The sequence below is a fragment of the Epargyreus clarus genome, unplaced genomic scaffold, assembly GCF_041222505.1.
Source record: "Epargyreus clarus isolate Ecla_fem2 unplaced genomic scaffold, WU_Ecla_fem_2.2 ptg000009l, whole genome shotgun sequence".
NCBI classification, from domain to species: Eukaryota; Metazoa; Arthropoda; class Insecta; order Lepidoptera; family Hesperiidae; genus Epargyreus; species Epargyreus clarus.
Window position 1 is genome coordinate 7,189,520 of NW_027332217.1, and position 24,615 is coordinate 7,214,134.

General features: G+C 35.8%; 1 protein-coding gene across 1 annotated transcript in view; it reads left to right on the forward strand.

Moving 5' to 3' along the window:
* Positions 1–24,615, forward strand: part of cpo (RNA-binding protein) — a 252,444-nt gene that overhangs the window by 225,012 nt on the left and 2,817 nt on the right. Inside the window, exons 3-8 of the mRNA XM_073076555.1 lie at positions 19,286–19,363; positions 19,956–20,009; positions 20,517–20,579; positions 21,609–21,753; positions 22,842–22,969; positions 23,417–23,667. Of these exons, the coding sequence (XP_072932656.1) occupies positions 19,286–19,363; positions 19,956–20,009; positions 20,517–20,579; positions 21,609–21,753; positions 22,842–22,969; positions 23,417–23,667 (719 nt within the window). The remainder of the gene's footprint in view (positions 1–19,285; positions 19,364–19,955; positions 20,010–20,516; positions 20,580–21,608; positions 21,754–22,841; positions 22,970–23,416; positions 23,668–24,615) is intronic.

Here is a 24,615-nt window from a genome sequence, read left to right on the forward strand (position 1 = left end):
GGGCTAATGTTCACTTAGCTTACTTATCAATCTCTGTATGAATAGTGTGGTTAAAAAGATTAGAGCCATCAATCAGATAGTCTAGCGGTTGCCGGGATCCTACTTACATAAGGTTCAAGTTTTGAGATATTGGCGTTTGAAACTAAATCATTGAATACTATCGGTTTACTTGTATACTTAGTGTACTTTACAAATATAATTGGATATCCCTAAGTAAACGATGTCTTATATAATTAAAAAATATAAACCATATTCCAAGATTTATGTAAATTGTACATTTTACAAACGGAGGGACAGTAACAATTTGTATTATAAGAATATCAATCTCCTACTTTGTTCAAGAACAAACTTCTATTGACCAATAACAAAAGAATATACTGTAGGCTTTTTATTACTAGATTCAACCCTAGACATAGATCAATAATTTATTAGCAAGTTATGTTTATTTTTTTAATGGTATATGCAGAATCTTATAACTTTCTGTCAATGGTCAAAACTGCTCAGTAACGTCAAATGGTAAGACACTCGTTATCAATATCCTATATCAATAATCAATTTAGTAAGAAATTGAAATTAATTGTATAATTTTATGAATTTTTAATATCTTACAAAAGTATGCATTAGAAATACAGACGCTTAAGTTTCAAAAAATGCAAATGATTGCCGAGGCATACGAAAATAATAAGCGAAAGTGGAACCATAAACAGAAAGTACTTTTAAATTTTGCACCACAGCACAACCTCTAAAGATATACTTGTGAAAAATTGCTCGAGATGTAGACGTCGAGTGAAGGAATTCTTTCTCCTTTCTTGCTTCGAGAATACAGAATTTAATCGACCTTATGGGAACGTTATTTATGATCATTTTCATTTATTCTCACAGCTTATTTATAAAACGATATGTTTTTGGTGCTTTTCTCGTCGGAGTAGCTTTTACTTTAATGATAAAACACTAGCTTGAATTGAGTTACAGAAAATACGTTTCAAAATTTGGTACTTCTACGTGTAAATTCGGTGTGATTACGAGATAACTTCAAATTTATATTTCACTGTGTATATAAAATACGTACATTCAACAATAAACTTAAACAAGTTTAAAGATTGTGGAACTCTTTGTGTTTTCGCCACACCAAAAAAAAAGGAAATCTATTTTAATCCTCATCGGTAAAGCGTCTCTGGTCGACCTCGGACAGGTGTTTAATCCTATCTAAGGTTGAACAAATGTCCATGGGCAGCAGTTTATTGGTACGTCAGATGTCTCACATGCTCGTATAATTCCAAAACATAAATGAAATTGTTGTGAAGGAGACGAATGATTTTGTATTGTCAATAATTATTTTTTGTTACTGAAAATTAGTATTAAAGGTATATTTCTGTTTTCATCCAACAACCTCCACCGTTTATGTAGATGTCGTAAAGCCGCCATTATTTACAAAAGAACAAAGTTTTATGTCGCGCATTTTTTACCACGCAGTTTGGCGGTTTAAAATAATGAGGAACATAAAGTTTTTTAAATTCGCTATTAATCTCCAAATGGTAGGTACTTTCTCTAAGACTTGATCGATCGCAAAAGATTAAAGTAAAATGAATAAGATTTTTCCACAACATTATATATAAAATTCTCGTATCACAATGTTAGCTACCGTACTCCTCCGAAACGGCTTTACCGATTTTCATTAAATCTTATATATTATCATATTCAGTAGGTCTGAGAGTCGGGTACTATCTATTTTTCATACTCCTAAGTTATAAGGGTTGTTCACCTTAACATTTTTTTTTATTTATATGGCAACACAACGTTTGCCCGGTCAGCTAGTCATTTTATATGAAATTCTGTCGTTATATGTCGATGAAAAGACATGGTTTAACACTCTTGGTACTTACAGGATTTTCTGTATAGAGAATGCTAAGGATAAATAAATAAATGCATTGATTAGGAACAAACGTATTTCATTATTCAGAATTATAATATAGCCCTTTTCTCCTGGCTACAAATCCAGCTTCGGATTCTCTTATCACATGGACCTGATCTGCATAATCATTCTAACAGCGTTTTTCGATTCATATAGCATTTGTAAATGTAGAAATTGTTCTCCGCTTAGTATCGTGGCGATTATTTTTTTGGCCAAGAATGCGTTCACCCTTACGGTGCATGTGAATAATATTTATTTTTCCCCTACTGCGGTGACTCATTCTATGGCACGCCCAAGAACCTAAATGGATTAATATACGAGTAGTATGAGGCTTCGTTGGATTCGTATAAATGTTGGATTTACATAGGCTACATTACTTTCCTTCAATTAATTATTTTAAAACACTATGATTATTTTTTATAATAATCACTAGTTTAAACGACTTTAACAGCATTTATTTCGCGAATTCCTCTATCACTAGACTGTCGCAGTTAAACAATTGCCTCACACAAGGGGATAGCTGAACAGATGGATATATTTCATAAGCCAGTTTGCCAACTGGTGCGAGTTCAGTAAGTTTCGGCGCCAAATTCAATTGAGGTTCGTACCGTTGTCGGATCTTAACCGTACGGAGTGTAGGGACCCAATCGCGTTCTCACCTGCAACCGGATTTGAATTTCAAATAAGATGAAACAAACCGACTCTGTAGTAATGTTGTAAGCTGCCAGGTTTATTGTGGTCGATAGTTGCAGTTGTTTCGTTGTAGTCGGTAAAATAATGTATGTATTGGGAGTAAAATCAGTGTTTACACTGTAACGTAACGTTATTATGTAAAAATAAAGGTGGTAGAACTCTCTCAGTGGTTCGAGTCGGGCGGCACCACCGCCACACTTATTTCTGCCTAATACCAGCAGTATTAAACACTGTTATATTTCGTTTTGTAAGGTGTGGTACGAAAGATATACTTTTTCGAGGCATTCTAGCTTAGATCTCTGAGGTAGCGGCGCGTCTGTTGTCGAACTCGGGGAGAATCTGATCTTATCTGGCTTTGATTATAGATGTCCATGGGCGGCATTAGGCACCATCAGGTGGACTGCCTACGTGTCTGCTACTCTAATATTAGAAAAAAAATCACGTCACTTGTTGTCGTCGTCAATCCATTACCGTCCACATCTGGGCATGGAACTCATTTCAGAATGGAAATGGTTGATACCTTTTTATATAGAACTCTGTGCGATTATATTTCCTTACGATGGTTTCCTTCGCCGTTTAAGCTAGTTATAAATATATAATTTTATACTTTTTGTTTACGTATTATTAGTACATTTACCTTTGGATCTAAGATATGCGTGTGATCCTCTACACACACCTCCTACATCCTCCCACATTGAGGATTTAATGGAAACTTAGAAAAAATAAGATTTATATTTTTAAAAGCTTTCTCCTAATAATATAATCCAATTAACAACAGATTCTTCTTTAGAACTTCTCCTTTATATTTCTACCTATCCACAGAGTACATTTCGCGGAAGTAAGTTTATTTGAGAAAGGTTAACAAAGATTCTATGAAAACATAAGCCACACTAATTGCCATAAACCTGTACTACAAAGAAGGATTTCTATGAATTAAGTAATTCATGTACTAAAAATGTTATATAAGTTAGTTCCAACCGTCTAAATTCAGTGTCGATTTATATAAAAAACAACATGACCCAATAAACCGGTATACCTACCAGAAAAATGTTTCCGTACATTCATGTACATACACCGGATAAGCTTTAGGTTTTATAGCGCCTACCGTATGAATCCCATTTCAATTTATTTTTATTCCATTCGGTATTTTGTGGTTTCTTGCTTTATATTTTTCAATGGGTAGCTATTGGAATATCGAGTAATATATACCGCAATATTTTAACTTTCAATATCGAAATGTTGCGCTCAAGTAAAATTTAGAATAGATTTTTTATTACATGCTATTCATGTGGAGTAAAATTAAAAGAAAATGAGTATTTTATTTATTTTACCACAATCTGAAAGCCATGATTCCAATTATCAAATATATATTTTTACGACGTAGAAATAGTAAAAAAACATTTAGTCCACCTGTTGATCAGTAGTAACTGTCACCCTTAGACATCTGTAATCGATCCACGGTACTAGAGTCCTACCTGAGATCAGCCACAGATATTCCTACTTACCGCATTGACAATAATCTCTTTCCCTTTCTTGGAAAGTCGATTAAAAAATAGCAACATTTGAAATAGCGCATAGAACACCCAATACTCGTACCATAGATTAGTAAAGATTACTCACTCCTAACAAGAAAATGTACCCCGTTTTGAGAATTGAAATAGTTGCGTAAAAAAGTTTTGCCACGTCTCCGTGCTAAAATGTCCCTAAAAAATTTGAAATTATTATTATAAATTGTTTATTTATCATGTAAATTACGCAGTATTAGTTATTTATTCGTAAATTTTCTCTAAAAATGTTTTTATTTGTCAAGAATTCAAAAAAAGAACTTACTATAATAAGCCACTTGCGGCTTCATTCAATTTCAAGGCGGCGAAGTATCTTTACTAATCTATAACTCGTACTAACAAACAAAAGAACGGTCACATCACTAGCATGCAATATTACCAACATAATGGCATACCTACAGATCATAATGATCACGTCGATTATGGCCGCTATTGTTATTGGAGTGAACAGGCACGATTAATTATCCATTGAACATAATTTGGGCGGACCAGTGAGCCAATGCCGTAATGGATCGCTCCGTCTGATTTGAATTGATATCGAATACAGTTGAGTGTGAACGATTGGTTCCATATTTAAAATTGCTTGCGTAAACGTCTTATTTGTTTTGATTTTTTATTTATTGCAAAATTTTAATCTGGTCTTTTTAAATTAATGTTTTTTTAAACATTATACTTAAATAAATTACTTAAAATGTTGTAACGTTTTTTAAACATTATAAAAATAACGTTTAGAAAACTTTAAACGGTATAAAAAAATACGTTTAAATGATATTTTTTTAAATAAATAATTTCTGACAAATAACGTTGAAACGTTAATTTTTCTTGTCTTGAGTTTCGTATTTTTAGCACAATAGCAATGAGCAGTTCTTAAGATTTTTGTTAATTAAGAATTGCCAACAAAACTTCTCCAATGTTTTCTATGTTACGTGTACTCGGTTTACTGTAAACCACAATACGTCTCCACGTCTCGTTCAAAGATCAAACTGGGAGTTGAAGTGAAAACGTTTTTAAGAATACAAGATTATGATTAATTGTTTCCTTCCAGCCACTTCCCAAGTTTCGTCGGGGACGCCGCGCTGTTTCGTAGTGATAAAGCGGGAAGGCATCTTTATCTAGAAACTTTTTCTTCCTTCACTGAGAGACTTGAACCCCTTTTAATAGAAATTAAACCAGTCGTCTGCCATTAAGATAACTATATACCTTCCCGCTTACCATTTAATTTAACTTCGGTCATCTACACGTTTCAGATAAAACTTACTTATTTCTTCGTTTTAAGTATTATTATTATGTAAGTTGACTTTGGAGTACATATACAAAACATATACATAAAATCACAACCCCTTTTGTATTTTCACTAATGCTTATCGCCTACCCATTAGCCGGCCTGGATTACGGGAATATACTCGTATCATACACGGCGTATGTTAAGTCTTTTAGATCACACGGTTTTATTACATCTAGATGTGGTGTAATGTGATAGGTGTGACGTCACAAAACATGAAAGACTTCCATGTTTTAACGATTAAGCTCATGTACAAACAGGAATTCCATTTTATTTTAAACTACGCTAATACAAGATACCTACATGCAATGTGGTTTTATAGCAAATTAAAATAATACCGTCACGAACAATGGGATCCTTCAATATCACAGCATGACCTTTTTGCGAGACAAACAAAATAATATGCAAAAAAGTATTACCATCTGACAGTTTCCAAGACGAAATACAGCATCTGTGAACAAGAGGCATTGGAGCAAACTTAAAATAAAGGGTTAAGTACTTAAGTAATGTTCCGAACGCGTTTGTTAACTTTCCTGTCTTGTGATTTTCTTACTTTTTGCCCCCAAACTCGCTTCCCCAGATATTTATAGTCAGCAACTTTCCCCAACTGAACCGTCGGCGACGAAATATCCTTTTAATGGGCGTCGGAGTGTCGGGTCGTCTGCAATTTAGATTAGTCCTTTAATTAAATTAACATTATGATCCCTATCTTTGTGGAGCAGGTGGTCGGCGATATTGCTCCGTTGGAGAATTCTTTCCACTCTTTCCTACCCTTTGGGACTTTAAATTGTTTCTCCTAAATTGTTGCAATGCGAACGCTCCCGTTGAAATTAAGGATTTTACGACGGCGCCCTTTTCTTAATAAAAATGGCCGGTGAAAGTGCCTGAGATAGAAGTTTCTCGTTAAATTTGTTGAGACAATCTACTTATTGTGTAAATAATGGTGCACTTTATTTATAACTTGATGTGAATGTTAAAAATATGTTAATTTTAAATTTATATCAGTGGTTTGGATTAATCGATTTCTTACATGTCTGCTCATGACTCTCTTATCAATGTTGCTTTGTTTATAATTTTTGTGTGCTTTTATGTTGTTTACAGCATGTAAAATATACAGATCTTAAGCTTCAATCTATCCTTGTCCCACTGCTTGTTACGGGGTCACCTCTCATAATGAGAAGGGTTTAGATCATATAAAATACCACTACGCTACCAAATTGCGAAAAAGTACTTAAAAAATTAACTCCTATCCTAACTTATTAAAATAATTCATCTTCTTAAAAAGTTTACATTAAAAAACGTTCAAATCGATAAACGTAAGGTCCATTGCACAGATTCTAATTGCCGACCGAAGAACCCAATACTGAAAATCATCAGCGCCGTTCCTCCAACCCCTTAACTACCGGTTTCAATTAGCTCGAACGTCTCGCTCGCTCCTCTGACAAATTTAACCGACGCTTTTCCTTTTCCAGTCTGTTAGCTAGCGTTTTATCTGTTTTTCTAGAGCGGCTGGTGGGTATTGCGGCGCCGGTCGACCGAAAAATTAGAAATATCTCTATCCGAGTCTATCGTTCGCGGCGCCGAGGAGATCGGATGGTTTCTGCGCGATTGTTGGTTTAAATATCGAATGTCTTTTCCGAGCTGCCGATTGTGATATGTTTGTATTGCGTCATGTGTGACGTTATTTAGAATTTGGATGTGAGTTTGATGTAAATAGAGACTAAAAGATTTTCTAATTATATTTTTATATTTAATTATATTTTTTTATAATAAACGAAATCGAACTTTATAGTCATATGGAGCCTCAGTGGTTCGAACCGCAAGGGATTCCACCACCTTCAATTCACCTCCAAGCTTCTAGACTAACTGACATGATTTTAGTGATAAATATTTATTCAGTACATTTTATTAAGCAGAATATTAAGCTTTTAAAACATTATCAGCAAGTAACACGTAATACAAATAGTAGAAAACATACGAGGCCCCGTATCACTTTTGTTATCTTGAAACAACACGACATGTTCGCTAAATCCGAGTCTTATCGCCGAAGGCCTGTTACCCGCTATCGGACTTGGTAAAGCCTACCTGCATTGTAATTTTGACGGGAAACATTTGAATAAAGGTACACTGTGTAGCTACGTAACAGTTTAACAAAGAGACAATATGTCCAATTGTCCAACAATCGATTTCTTTATTTCTAGAAGTTTTAAAAGTCTGCTAAAATTCGACTATTCTACTCATTTTTGTTTTGGTACTTGTATTAGACGGTAGAAACACTTTTCGTGGTTCTACTCAAGACTAACACCATACACACACAACACGTCGCGTCCCAACTTATTCCTCATATAGTGAAGCATCTGTATAGCGACTTCTATTCCTAGGAATTTTGTTTGAGATTAATCACAGATTTTCATGAGCGACAGTGTCCACTTAACATCAGGTGGAATGTATTGAATATACAGCTCTACCGGTACTATATTATCAAAAAAACTTTACTTAAAGTAAGAGCCTCGAAATTACATACCATTACACAGTGATAAAATTTCATAAAAACACTTAAAAATGAAAACCTTACTTTAGACTGTGCCCAAATATTTTTCCTTTAAAAAATCTTGGTGGCAACGTCATTAGTGTGTTATAAATGAGGGGCAAAGTGCGAAACTTGGTCTCATTCTGAGTCTCGCCCCATTCACCGCCCAAACAGCCTCCAAACTTGAATTATTGCCTCTGACATTGACGCCGCCCTAAGAAAAATTACCCCCACAAAGTAGTAAAGTTTTTGAATATGGTAGCTACACTATATAACTTTGTAAAATAAGAGTATTTGGACTATTAAACTAATTAAATACGCATCCACGTGTACCACATAAGCCAAATATTATCTTAAAAAAGACAACAAATTCTAATTTTTCTTTTTTTGTTTCAAAAAGTGTAAACGGTTGAATTTCGACCAGTAGTTCGTCCACGAAAACATTATAATTGACGAAAAAATACTGATAATTAATTACTATATTCTTCGATAAATATAAAATTAATAATTCTGCATCAAAATGCTTTGCTTCAATTCAGTATATAAAAAAATAAGTAAACCACGTAACAACAAAAGCTCGAACGGGTAAAAACATCCAACCTGAATTGTATTTATCCAATAAGAAAACACATATAGGCATTTCTACTAAATAAAAATCATATACAACCGCTCCCATATAAAAACAAAGAAGAAAGTGCGAAGTTCGATCTCATTCCGGTCTCATTTCGCGTGTAAACAGCCTGAGACCAACGATACCCGCGCGGCAGTTGCGAAACTCGTGAGTTATTGCCGCTGACATTGACGCGTCGAGAAAAATTGCCCGCGGAAACTTCGAGAAGCCGAAGAAGTTTACTTTCACAACGTTTTATTATCGCGCACTGACAACGCGCTATTGAATAGCAACGCGATATATTTGGAACCTGTTTATCGTAAAACTAACGGCGCTAAGCCCTGTTGTATTGAATAGTTGAAAAATTAAACAAATGCCGAAGCGCTATTGTAGTTAATGTTTGAAAGTTTGAAAATAAAGCCACCGTGTGGGACTTATTGTTTAAACTTTTCTTTTATTTTAATAAGTTTCCAATAATTGTTGATACATAAACTCTATGGCCAGTAGCCATCAATAAGCAATCACTTAACATCTTTAACGTGCACCCATCGCGGTGGGAGCGACTTTTTAAAAATCGCTTAACTTTCCATCATCATAAAATCGCGTTCCACGAATTACATAGTAATCGGATGCCTCATTTGAATTTCAAAACGGCGTTATGGTAATTGTAATCATGGTTTACAAACACCGAAACGCCACCGGCGGTTTGGTGTCTCATCGTGACTATCGCGGAAACCAACTATACAATCGAATTTGGCGATTTAATTGCATTATGAATTAGGCTCTAAATCGATACTGTTCCGTTATTGATTCAAGGTTTGTTATCTGAGGATGAGAAGTTACTTTGTATCACTGCTACCAAGTGTCTGTAGTTTGAAAAATTTCACATAGTCTCGTGAACATAATGGAGATGTCTCAGCTAATGTATAATTAAAAACCACATAACCAAGAATTAAATCCTGGTGATGAAATAGCCTATGTATTTGAACATTAAGGACATGTGTACATCCTTATATCATGATTTAAAGTATCGTTTATGTTTATGAAACATTAACCTTATAGAATATATATAGAATTTCTAAAATGTAATGTAGATCTTCTACATGACATTTTAGAAAATGAGAGTAGGCGTTTATAATCCCATCATATTCACCCACGTACTTGTAACAAATTACTTAATCGGTAATCAAATACTTATAACCTATATAAATTTTAATTACCAGTAATAAACGAAAACACAAATCACTATATTTACCAAAATATATTTTTCCCCGAAAAGAATGGTAGAATGAATACTTCATAAAGTCCTGATAAGAAAAATTGAAAACGAAGTGAAACAACAGATCAAGTTAAATTGGTGGCTATGGAAGTTACCGCTGATTTTCTATTCAGATGGAACGGTATTTCAATCAGGGAGGAAAACGGAAACAAAATAAGACCACGGGTTGCTACTTGTTAAATCTGTAACAAGTTATCTGATATCTCAATTGTGGACGAATACAATCGGTGGTTTTCGTACATAAACCGAGTTTTGAGTTAGTATTGCTGTTTGGGCTTATTTGTTTTTTTTTACCAGACTTGGGGCAGTAATGTTTTAGTGTATTATTTACTACCTTCTACAGCCTGTACAAGTGTACATATTAACGGATTTAAACATATGATGTGTAATTAGATTCGTCTAAATTTTAGGATATTTAAGCAACTGAGTTTTTTGTTTCTATGATAATAACTAATAGATAATTTAGGAAAGCTGTTATGGCCCTGTTCAATAATATATCTAATATTTATTTTATTATAATTAATACTTTATACTTAACACACATTATAATTATTAAGTTTTATAATTATAATTATTAAATTTTGCGGACACAAATACGTATATATCCAATCAAAAAAAACAATTAAACTATCTATGAAACCATTTAAACTTATCTAAGAAAACCATTTAAACTATCTACTAAGTTAAAAACCTTCACAGGTATTATAGAGTCATACAGTAACAAAGTGCTAATTAAAACTGCACTTGATTTGGTAAAAAGGTCAAATCTGTATCCATACGAGCGAACATAACAATAAGAGACACAAAACGTTCCCATTTCCACTCAGGTGGAAAATAATAAATCTTTGATTATTATTTTTTTATTGGCGGCTGCTAGACGGCTGACATTTAATTTCAATTCCTCTTTGTTCCGTTGTTTCGAACGTAAGAGCCTTTTTAGGGTTCCGTAACCAAAGGGTAAAAACGGAATCTTGTTACTAATCCTCCGTTGTCTGTCGGTCTTTCATAGGACTCTTGAACCATAATGGACACTTAAAATATTTACATATGTAGTATGAGGAGTATGTTTAACGGTGGCCGCTATAACAAAAATATTTTTAAAAATCATGACAACAAATGGGTAGCGCCATACAACAAACCGCTATTTTTCGATGATTTTCGCTTTATCTATCGAATCGTAATATGTAGGCTGCTCAATGGATTTACTTTTATGCCTGCTACGATAACACATTAAAATTAAAAAACAAATGAAAATTTGTTGGTACGGAACCCGCCATATGCGAGTTCGACTCGCACTTGCCCATTTATTCATTTTGTTCCATCGCCGTCCTTTTCGTGCATGTGGAAACGATAGCCCCAGTGGCCACTGTCAATAGACATTCGACGGGAGCGGTACAGTTTGATTAACTTTCTGTGTACGGGACGGGGCTGTATTCAATTATTTTTGCTTCCACGGCTAATTAGCCAATACCATGTTAATTAATTTAATGAACGAATTTACGTACAGACTACATATAGTACGGGCGCTGATATTCTCAATGGTGTCGATCGTATAGTTCGTTGAAAGTAATTAAATGTACGTTCGCATCGGTTCATACGTATTGTTAGTTCTGCCTCGTTTATAATTATGAATCGGTTTATGTTTTCAATTTGCATTTTCATTTATTGTTATGTTTGTTTTAAATTTTACTTTGCATTTTTTGGTTGTGTTGTCGTTGTGACGACTGGCTCTGCGGGAAGGTAAAAGCTTCCGGCAAATGAATTATATGGTTATGTTTTCTGTATGGATTTTTCGCTATGAATAAGTTTAATTCTTTAATTATTTGTCTGTTTAAGCAATTTTTCTGATCTTCTTTCTCTTTGTCATATTATATCCACTACTTCTGTCTCTCTAACTCTCATCGCCAAACTTGTGAAAAGTCACTAGTCCTATAGTACATGCAGTATGCAAATATGATCATAGGCTAATTTAAATGCAAATTTTAATTTCTGTAATTAATGTGATGTCACGTACGTTAAATATCGCGTCCATAGTGCCTATCACGCCTCCAGGATTTACGTGGAACGGCGTATCAGCGTATTTACGGTGCAGGTATCATAATATTTACACTTGAGCCTGAGCTACACACGGCGTATGATAAATTCGCTGTGCACCACCCCGGGTGTTTCCGCTCCACTCGGTTCGGATGCACGCCGGTGCGATCGATCGTGTGAATACACCTTTATCCGTCGTCTTTTTTTTTTCATTTTACTTTCCATTTATTTTTAGCCCTATATTGAATGTCGCTTCCATTCTCGTTTCAAGCCAGCTATTGAATATTGACGTGATACCTAAACAAACAAACGACATATACATTATTTATGAGATATTTTCGGGATTCCCAATTCGAAACTTTGTTGGCTGGCTAATTTTGTAAAATTGAAATTTATGTCATATCGAAACTATATTTTCGGCTGGACGTGATCCAATCGTGTTTTGAAACATGGCCGTGATAAGACAGAGGTCTAATAAATTCATAACCCTCAGAATAATTAAGCGATCGTAACAAATCACGCTTCCCTTTACGCCGGGATCTCTGGAGTACAATTTGATTCATTTCAGGGCGAAAGATAAATTCTTTATTAACGGCCGGAGTCTGATTGGAGAGCTCATTATTATTACTAATATTACATTCATCAGCGCTCGCAGCCATCGGTAAATTACTTTGTATGATTCGGTTAAACGTGGAATTTTCGACGATCCGATAATAAGGCTGCATATTGAGGTTGTGAATTCTCGACAATTGTATCATTGATGCGATGTTTGTTTTTCAGTACTTTTCAGATATGATTACTAATTACGACACAATACTTTAATGCAATGTCGATACAATTTACAATGCATATTTCAGTTTCAATTTAAATATCTGGAGTGGTACCCCGTTACGTTTATTCATATATTGAGGCAGTTCCTTAGACTTAGTTTTATTTCGCTACGCCATATTGTATCTATAGCCCGTTCTGTATTTAGTGACTTACATATGAGGCGACCATTTCACTCAGGAACTAGCTGTGTTTTCCATGCAAGTGCGACAGTGACCACTTACACGAGGTCGACTGCTCGGTTGCTCCTTCAATCCTATGAAATTGTCCATTAAACTCTTCAAACTGGAACACAGAAGCGCTTAACACTGCTGTTATGCGTCAGAAATAGGTGTGGCGGTGGTTGCACCGGAGTCGAACCACAACGGGTTCTACCGCATTCAACATGATTTCGTCAATGCCACAACATAATATCGTGATTATACAATAGGATATAATACGTATTTATTGTTCTACCGTTACAGGGATCACACAGTAATCCCTCTAGTTGGTCGTTCACTGTATGTATCCAGTCGATTGGTTTTACAAAACCGACCCATTGAACCAGCTCATTGTTATTGCATTCAAACGATGCGGTTCTTTGATTAGTCAGTTATGAACTAACGCTCGTTATCTGTATGGTACTTTTATGATATGTTCTACGAAAAAATGATAATTTTATTTAATTTTTGATAATTTAATCCGCGTCGTAATGGGTTGTGGAATTGTATTTTCTATGAAAACGGACTGATATACAAATTTATTTATTACACTTAAATAAAAGATACGACGATATTTTAGGAATGAATATTTTTCTTTTAATGTCCAGTAACAAGCGTATAAGCTTTATAGCAAAATGAAATATTTAGGTTGTTAAAGTCACATTTTTAAATAATATAGATTCCATTAAAATGAATAAAAAAATAACATATAAGCGTATAACGTCAAGATGTATCTGCGGAATGATATACTTGAGAAATCTTTGAAAATATATCAAAGAACTCTCAGGCAGAGTTTTTCGTAACGTTTTCCTTATCATTAAAGCACGTTACAATTGTGTATTTTATAACTTCAAAAATCAGAGCGTGCCTGAAATATGAACCACAGATCTCCAATTAAAAGGCTTACTTTTAAACTACTAGGTTTTCACCGCTCTACGCGAGCAAGAAAAGCATATCCGCTTACGCTCGCAACAAGCGTTGCCTCGAACGACTCCTTACGGTTCCCCGTAGGAAACTAACCTAGATTCCGGCTACACAAAATAATTCATAAAGCGTAACATAAATTGGCGAGTTCACTAAAGTGTCGCCCAACAGAATACTTAATACACTTTTTCGTCGCATTAATGTCAACCGGCAGATGTTATCCGCCTCCCTAGGCAGATCAAATATTCGCTTCGCTTTTGAAGTTATGAAGGCGTAAAATTGAGATAAGCTTCCAAAGGCACCATGTATTTGTTTTATTTATTTTCTCCTGTTTATAATAAACATAATAAAAAACAAACTCGGTTGTTGTTACCGAGATTTATTTTTAATAATGTTCCTTTTACCGTTGATTCTTTTTCATTTTAATATTTAACCTGAATTACTGAGAAGGCCGCCTGAAAATATTAAGCAATTTCCTAATAACTTCCATTCGTTTGGTTTGGACTTGTTTAATTTACTTCTTGTCTTATTTTTGCTCTATTTTGTCTACGGTTTGTTTGTTTATGAACAATTTTGGGACGGTTATTAAAATTCTAGTTGTTTGCCCTAATTGGAGAGTCGCAGCTTTAACCTACTTGCTACGGGCGGATTTAAGTTAAATCAAATAAAATAGCTTTTAAGCTCTACTTTACTATTTTCAAGTTTCCTACAATCTATACTTATGTTGTTGCAAATAATAATTCTCATGTGTAGAAAGTTCCCACTTCGAAAAAAACTAGTACTTACCTATAATTTTTTGTTGATGTATAGTATAATACATACACTTGATGTTTTAAGTATATTCATGTATATAACATGAATACTCTTCTTGAGTACAGTCAAGAGTCGGAACCTTACGTGTACGCAATAAAAATGGGACATCCCGCGAAAATAGGGACATGTGGTTACGCTACACGTCCATACACAGACGTAGCGAATAATGAAGTAAGGTATGACACGCTTTTGTACTTCGCTATATGTCCCTTTAGCATCAGCAAACGAATTAAATTATGCACGTACATTTTGTGAGCCTCATTAACACACACTGGCGACGTACATGCCACTTGCAACTGTCATTACAACGTACGCATATATGAAAAAAATATTCACTTTCTTTAATGGTGAAGAGTTTTCAACCCTTAGTATGATTTTTTACGTTTTGACAAAAATGACTGCATTTTTGTATTTTTACGTATTTTCCATACATTTCCAATCAGTTCTGATACACTCCACTAGGGGCGATGATTGGAAATGTATGGGCAAAAACGTAAACAAATATTTATTTTATTTATTTTAGCAGCAGTGACCATACCGGTCTGAAGCGCAGAGGGTCCAGGCTTCGATCCCCGGCCAGACAGAAATCTAAATGATGAATTTAGTTGACTGTTTCTGTGTCTAGGTGTTTATGTATTTGTCTCTGTGTGTCCATAGCGCCATACAGAGAATCCTAGTGTGGGGCTGTGAGTGTAGAAAGCGTATGAGTGTAGAAAGCATGCATTATTCCTGTTGCTCGTTTAATGCTCAAAACTTATAAGAAAAATATAAAATAGAGCGTAGCTGCATATAAACAGAAACAAATTTACAAAGTTAAAGTTTTCCCTTTGAATGTACTAAGTTTCTGTACTCCCCTATGCAAGAGTTTCCATAGGTAAGGGAACATCATTACACCAAAGTTTGTCGTAACAACTATACCCCTCTTTGCAGAATTTGTTGGTCTCGAATATTAATTTAATTTCAGTGTAATTCGAGACGTCTTTAGAACCTGGAATCATGCGAAGCTGGTATAAGTGGAAAATGTAATATTACTAAGAATAATTCAGTTTTGAATAGGAAAATAAATATTATGAAAATAAATAATAATATGACGTTGTATGTTGTTGTTGTACTTTGTTGTATTATGTACTTCATTTAATTGTTATTGTTCAGAAAAAAAACATTGTATGAAAAACGGCTAACAAACACGTTATGAAAAACGGCTATAGGTATCCACGATGAAACATTCTGATTGCGATAATTGTTGGCAAACTCCCTGCTACAACAAAAATTCCATCAGAGGTAATTTACTCCGTAAAAGATTAATTGACCCCTACATATAAAATCGTGGGAAATACGACTTACTTAGTTTCTTTAGTTATACATGTGGGCGCGCCGGTAGATAGATCTACAATGGTAGTTCGATTCAACTAATTTAACCAATATTTATAAAAATATAGTTAAAATAATTAAACGAATAAGCGTTAATGCCACCATAGTAACAATAACACCCAAGCAAAATACCAAACAGTTCAGAGCACCACCGTGCCGTGCTCACTATTGGACAACTACTGATGTGATGACAGTTGCGCGCCCCTTTTTATACCATGATAGCCAATCGTTAATACGGAGCGGTAGTTTGAAATGAATATCATGTGATTTTAAAAACGGAATATTTATATATAAAACCCACATGCATACATATTTAACGGTGGGATTATAAAGAAGAGACTGGAAAACAGATCAACCCGTAATAATTTAACGAGCATACGAGCCGGTGATCCGAGATTTACACTAGACCGCAACGTGAAAATCCAAATATTTATCTAGCGAAATCCCCGTACTCTTATGAGCGTGAGTATGAAACATAACTCAATAGAGGAGAGTGGGGATTCGAGCGTAACCGAGTGTAAAATGTCGACATGGAGGGCATTTTCAAACCGACCGGACACAGGTTCCGTTAGGGTGAAATATGGGAATGACGCTAGTGTTTCTCGTTTATACTTCGAAGGGATCGCCTAAAGAATGTGTTGAATTGATATAAAGGTAAAATACGAATTCTACAAAACATTTCTTAACTTTTGATTAGTTATGTTCTGTTGGATCAGTCATTAAATGTCTTCTAAGTTTAATGAATAGAAAAGGACTTAAAAAGTGTACATATAACTTAACGAAACAATATGTAGATAAGTATTTTTTTCTATTGCAATTAAAAGCTGTTAATGTTAAAGTGGTCACTGCTACCCACGAAAATTTAAAACCAACTCCAAATACTCACAAAGATAAACATTTTCGTGACGTTATTTTGTTTTCTATATTCTCCAAAACTAAAGGATTTAAGTATAACGTCACTATATGCTAATCGTGCATGGTCATCCAAACTTGCATGCAAAATTTTAGCTCAATCTCGATTCACTCAAAGGCAGATATTTCAATACAATCCGTCACATGACAGAAAACGACCATTACAAAGCAAGTGCAGTATACGTTATCAAAGTATTGAGACCCTTCTCTCAATTTTCTCTTTTTCTTATGAACGGAGGCGACCGAGCGTGAAATGGTCGTGACATGGAGGCGAGTTTTCCCACTGACCGGCCAGAGGTTCCGCTGGCGTGAAATATGAGATTGACACTGGTGTGTGACGTGCATATATATTGTACCCGTCGTCCGGGAAGAAGCATATTTGTGTAATTTTTGGATTTTGAAAATATTCCTACATCAAAAGTTTGAAAATAAATTTGCTTAAGTAATATGGTTTTACAAGTTTTTTATTAACTTCTAAGATAGTAGGCACAAATCTTGCAACGAAAATTCGATAATTGACCTTTGATATACATTTCAGAACGACTTATTGCCAATTGGTTATAAGTCATTGATGATACTATTCGTCCAGAATGTCCAGTCTACTTATAGTTATAGTATGGTATATATTACTACTATATAGTTGAATGTCTGTGGATGAATGTTTTGTTTGATAAAAATGTTATCATTCATGCGACACAATAACTTTCGAATTTTCTTATTATGGAACCTACAAACAGTATGTATTTTCTTTCGTAGTAAAATATTGTTCATAGTCAAAAGAGAGCATTCGGCTGGAAAATGGCAAACCTCTTTCGTTCATATTAGCGGTTATATTGGCCTCTTGCACACTACCTACTTGTAAATCGGCTTTAAGATTTTCTATTCAGTGAAATTTACTAGATATTTGTAACTTCACTTTTAAGTTTTAATTTTACTAATTTATTTGAACTTATTATATTCTATATAGTGTTACTAACACCGCTTATACTTATGGAATTGAAATGTATAAAGAATGTTTGTAATGAATCTCAAATGGTATTGAAGTCTTTCATGAGATAATTAGGTTACAATATTTAGTTAATTAAAGTGTCACTGTCTTACACGTTTTAGACTACAAAAAAGCACAAGTAAATGCTCTTATTACAGTGCGAAAATTGGAATGGTCGTGTCTCCACAGGTGCTACGAATCGTACTATCCTCATAGTAAAAACACATACGTGTCACATTACTTGTGTCTTATAACCAACTACAGAGTTAAAATAATAACCCAAATAATATGTTTGCGTTTGTTCAGTTAAGTGTTATTTACTTTAAATTCCCTGTTATACGAAGTAACTGTTCTATTATAATATCGGGAAAGTTGCTTATATTCCACAGCCAGACAAAATATTTAAAGAATATAACGTTCGAAAGTCGAAGTATCACGTAGCTACGATAGCGCTACGGGAGCATTCTGTGCGTCCGCGCGGAAAATAGCCGACATAAAGGTCCGGCGGAGCACCGATACGATATACGATGACCGCCGCCGCAAGTGCCGTGATGTCGATAAGGAATGCAGACTCCGAATGCTCCCCTATTTTTGAGGAAACTTTGCGTTAGATTTAGTGTTTTTCTGAAAATGTACAGATATAAAGTATTTTTTTGTGGAGTTATAAATTCTACCTGATGTAACAATTTAGGTACATGTTGAGTTTGTACGCCTCTGTAAATTACAATAAAAATAGGTTACACAGCAGACATTCATTTTATATTAAACAACAAGTTGCGAATGTAAACTCAATCTCCTTAATACATCCTCTTTAAACACTAACAACAAAACAAATATCACAAATTGAACTTTCACTCTAAAATAAAAATCGTAGAACATCCTTCGTTCCGGTCGCTCCTTGGAAGCAATAGCGATCCTCGTAAAAGTGAAACTCAGACGCATAAATAAAGTGCACAACAAGATGGCGCCGACGTTGGCGGCGGCCGGTGTTACCAGCAATTAATCTCCATTTCCCGCACGCGCCAAATCGCGCCGCCATTACGAGCTCTGTTTTATTTCATTAAATGGACCCACCGAATTAATGCGATGAAACGTTTACAAAAGCGGCCAAGGAATCGGGAAAAAGCGAAAGATCCCGCGCTCCTTTGTGTTCGCCTCTGATAAATGTCGATGCTTTGTGTATAACGATGGAAAAATAAAGTATGTCGGTACACAAAACAATAATAGAGGTGGTTATACAAATATTTTGGTGAATGTATAGAATAGGATTAACGCGGACTAGTTCGCTATTTTGTTTTATATTAATTGTGACGTAATTAATTTTTATTATCTCGTTTGTTACAGGTGCGGACATTGTTCGTAAGCGGATTGCCAATGGACGCCAAGCCTCGGGAACTCTATCTGCTGTTTCGAGCATACGAGGTAGGTTGAAAATTAAAATCGCAACATACATACATATGTACCTACGCGCGAATAAAAGATGTCAAAAATATTTATTAAAAATAGTGCACGTACACTCAAATATCTCGTGCCACTGAATTCTTTGAAATCCAGATACATTTCATCGCACAAGAAAGTAATACACAAAGCACCTACGCTCCCGTCACGCGACGTTCGAGAGATCTCGATTTGGATTACTGCGTCGTAAATATCAAATGTCGTGCCCCGATATGTAATATTCGGATTGAATCGATTCTGTCTACCGATAAGGGGGATTACACTCGATTCTGAGCTGGCACGGATGGCGCCGGAGGTATCAAGGTGGCTGAAGTTAAATCGGGGTTGGCTCAACGTATCGCGTGATAGCCACGGTACCTGGCACCATTGTACACCATTTTTAAATCGTCTACCCCATTTTCTCCGAAATGAAATTTGCTATGTCATAATGACATACACATTATTGGGGCGAACGACTCTATACAAACACGATTAAATTGACGATGGAATTATTATTTATGTGCGTAGAAATTAATACACTATAGCGTGTAATAACTTCCATGTTATTTTTGTCCAGGGCTACGAAGGTTCTCTCTTAAAAGTTACCAGCAAGAATGGGAAAACCGCATCGGTAAGTCAACATTTATTTATTTTCTACTTTATTTCCAAAACGTTTGGGAAAAATATTTAAGCGGTTAAAACACATACCATATATCTAAAGTTATTTGACATTTACTAAGCTAAATTATCATTTTGATTCATTTAATATCTTATATTGATTGAATTGAACTACTATTCAATTATAATTTTATCGGTCGTGATGTTTGATACTTTACTTGGAGCATAGAAAGTTTATTTTATAGTTTTTCAGCTTTCACTAGCGACTTCGTTCACGTGAAGTTACTACCAAGTTATGTTAGTAAGAGGCAGGCTAGCAATTTTCTAACTTAATGCAGGACTTTATTACAATATATCAGAGGTTGATTTTTCGTGATATAAATTTTATAACATAGTCGTCCAAAAAATTGGAGATTCATTTCTTCAAAATCGATCACGGGACTTTGTCGTAAAAGTTGACAGACTTACATATCACATCTATTAATTGGGTATGGATTTGTATACATTTATATATTTGCAGCCGGTGGGTTTCGTGACGTTCCACACTCGCGCTGGCGCGGAGGCAGCTAAGCAAGACCTTCAGGTTGGTACACCGTTACACTTGCGATACCAAAACTAACCAATTATCATCACTAAAAATGTTCTTGTAATTCCATTACCGAAAATGACTAGTTTATAGTGGCAATATATTTCGGTTTAACGATAGATCATATTTTGTGCGTTACAGATATCAATATGTAGACAAATTAGGGTTATACACTATAGATAGGAGAGGATGTTGCAAAATAAAAACAACACAATAACAAATAAAGGAAATCACTCACACACGTATATCGCTCAAGATTACACAAGTATCGCCTATTTATCAAAACGAAACGCTTCAGAACACAATGAGATGTAACAGAACGCAACGTATATATCTACGATCTGAGATAACCAGATACGCAAAATTGAATAAGCTATTTGTAAATACTAATACGAGTACAACGCACGGTGTTACTAAACCTCTTCTCATCACATGCCTCAACACAGCCAATAAAGCACTATAGTTAATATTCTCATTGTAGTCTTGATATAACATTTTCCTGATACGAGTAACCGCATCGTAAGTTATGCTAAACCCATGCACATATCAAATAGACGTCGTCGAGTTATCAAGTCGGGACCACTAAGCCGGCCGATAGCGGCGTGTGATCGATATGTTACGGTGTAAATAAGCAACTGCATGTCACTGTTTGACAGGTTTTGATGTCACACCCCCGAGCACTGTGTTCAGTCACCATAGCAGGCGCAGGCGCGAACTTCGAACAGTAAAAATGGATGCGGAAAATCAATTTCCATTCATGTCAGTTGCAATCCTCAATCTTTAAACTGTCTCGTATATTGAATGCAAAAATTCGCTCGTCGACGTTACGTTGAATTTTCAGACTTTACCAAAAAACAGTGCAAACCCAGTATAAGATCGAAATAAAATAGCAACGCCCTACCCTAACCGTTTGAGTGTCCACTGCTTCTTCTAGTGGACGTCGATCCGAAGTCCACTAGGGTCGTACGGCACCCGACTTCCATCGTCATTATATCGGAGCGCCGCACCGCTCGCGGCTGTTCACAGCAGGGCGTCCGGTTCGACCCCGACATGCCGCAAACGATTCGGCTGGAGTTCGCTAAAAGCAACACGAAGGTCAGCAAGCCGAAGCCGGCAGTTGCCACCGCCGCGCCAGCCGCACACCCCGCATTGATGCACCCACTCACTGGACGTAAGTACAGCCGAAAGCACACACCGCCCGGCGCTCGCTCGAATGCTTCCGAACCCCCTGAACTCATCTGTGTACCTGACTAATGTATCCTTGAATATTACGTTGCCTTACCTTGAAACACATCGCGAATAACGAGCGAATATTTATAAGTTGACAAGAAAAAAAAAAGAAAATGATTCAAATTAAGTATCTCAGACCTTATGGAGTGGCAACGCGTTTGTGACCAACCTAAGATGGAACTTCTGTTTCATTTCAGATTGGCTGCAGATGGGCTGCAATGGCCACTTACCATCAGGTGGACTACTAGTTTGTTATTTACATTCGCATAAAAACCCAAAAAGTGCTTTCACCACGTCCGTGTGGTAAACCACCAGAACTATGGCTATCAGTACATTAATACTTATTATACCTTAAACGCTTTACATTTACTAAATAAATCTATGTATTATTGTCTCGAGCGAACGCAAATTTGGGCAAGTATCTGTAATAGCTTACACACGAACCACGCAAGCCTAGCTCCGCGAAGCTATACTACCTGTCAATTGATCTGTTGGTTTCTTTGCCACTACTCTCAACTAATTCATCGTACATGTTTTCATGCAGAATATGTTAATGTAATTCTATCCATAGCCTTGTTAAACTTTAACAGGGACTAATTAAATTACTACACCATTCAAAGCGTGTTATTTAATTAACGTTTATTAACGAGTTAATCAAACTCGAAATATCGGTATTCGTGAAAACATGTCATGAACACACTGTAAATAACTTATACGTCAGTAGGTGTTCTAATTTCACAATGATGTTAGATTTTCAAAAACAGCTAACAAGCTACAATTTGTACCAAACATGAATGGACTTAGAAATATAACTGACAGCGAAGATACCAAAAAATGAAAATCAATAAATAAACGCAACGTAACGAAAAAAATCGAATTACGATATCTTCGAATAACGGTTTATTTGTTAAATATATTCGTTATGGTCCCTTATTATATTCCCAAGTCCATTCCATAACGACACAGCTTACACATTTCTATAGTGTGTTGGGCTCGATCACACGTAATCACATTGGATTGATAACGCAGACTTAGCGAGCCCGTTCTTCCCGGGCGGTGGCGCGGAGCTGTGGCACCATCCGCTGGCGTATGGCGGCGAGCTGCCGGCGCTCTCGCACGGGCTGGTGCACCCCGCCATCCACCCCCAGATGGCGCCAGTCCGTTCTTACCTCTGACTAGCTGCCGCCGATAGGCCACACCACGTGAGTATCGTACAAGCAAGTATTTTGGAGGAATTCGGTCTCTGCTACATTTATTCAGATTTCTGTTGTATTTTATTTTTTAGATTAGTTTACTCTTTTAAGTTTATACAAATGTTGTATTTGGAGGTTTTGGAGGAGAAAAATACTATTGCATATGCATATTTTTAAAATTTGAACTGTTGTTTCCATAAAAATGACCATAGCTTACAAAAATCAAAACCCGATTCTAATTGGATGATTGGATTTTTGAGAGAAAAGCGGACATACAATTTTACATATGTACATAGCAGCCGAATACAGAACCTCCTTTTTTAAGGCGGTTAATAAATCTGACTTTTGGAAACATTTGTAAAAATAAGTACAAACTTTATTAATAATTTTAAATCTACTTCTATATCATAGACCCCTCTGACGCTGGGCGCTTGCGTGCTACCCGCGCCGGCGCTGGGGTCGCCGGGCGCCGGGGTGCCGCCGCACGCGCCCGCGCCGCCCGCTCACCCGGGCCACCCCGCGCACCCGGGCCACCCCGCGCACCCGGGCCACCCCGCTCACCCGGGCCACCCCGGTCACCCTGCCCCGCCGTGCTCCACGCTCTTCGTCGCTAACCTCGGACAGTTCGTCTCCGAACACGAGCTAAAGGAAATATTCAGCAGGTATGTATAGATGCAAAAAATCACGCTTCGTAACGAGTCTCGACTGGAAATTTTCTTTTAGTATCGTATCAATTACATTGAAATACTATTTTTCATATCAATAAATCGTTTTTAGATTTTCAAACTACTACTATTCAAAAACAAAAGTCAAAATATGAATCAATCTCCATTATTAACTCTACGATAAATTGATAATGTGTCAATTAAATGCTTATAATTTTATTTTTAGGAATAACACTCAATTCATCAATACTTCAAATGTCTTGTTAATGAAAATATTTATTAATCTGTTTACTATATTTCCAGTCGAAACGTCATTAAACGTAATATGCATGGTAACAGAGTACGTAAAACTCGTATATAACCTAACCACATATAAAATATTCAGTTCTAGGTACTATATATGACTGTATTGTTCACAGTGCATGTCGCACCGAATATCACTATGTCGTCATTGCTGGATATTAATTTCTGTTCTGATGTGGCCAGTATATCTCACACCAATGATAAATCACGATTAATTAGAAGACTAAACGGATCCCATACATTGAACCCCATTGAATTTGTCGTTTGTGTGAGATCGATAGTGCCTGCACCCGTACCACTTCAAGCATGACATTCAAACGTCATTTATATTATCTCTACACTTTGCTACACACTAGTCGTATGATGATAGCACAAAACATCACATAATTATAATGATATAAAACATAAGTTGCACCTCTTCCAAAATTATATGTCTAATCAGTGTTTGTGCAATATTAAATAGAGCGTATATTTAAATTAACCAGACCAACTTAACACAGGGCCCGTGTTTACACAGAGTGCTATAAATGTAACGAAATGGGTATACAGATACAGAGAATTGGTTGTAAACAATTTTTGCAAAAGCGAACAAATGATAAACTGAACATGAAACACACGAGAAACTTGGGTACGAGTGCGAGC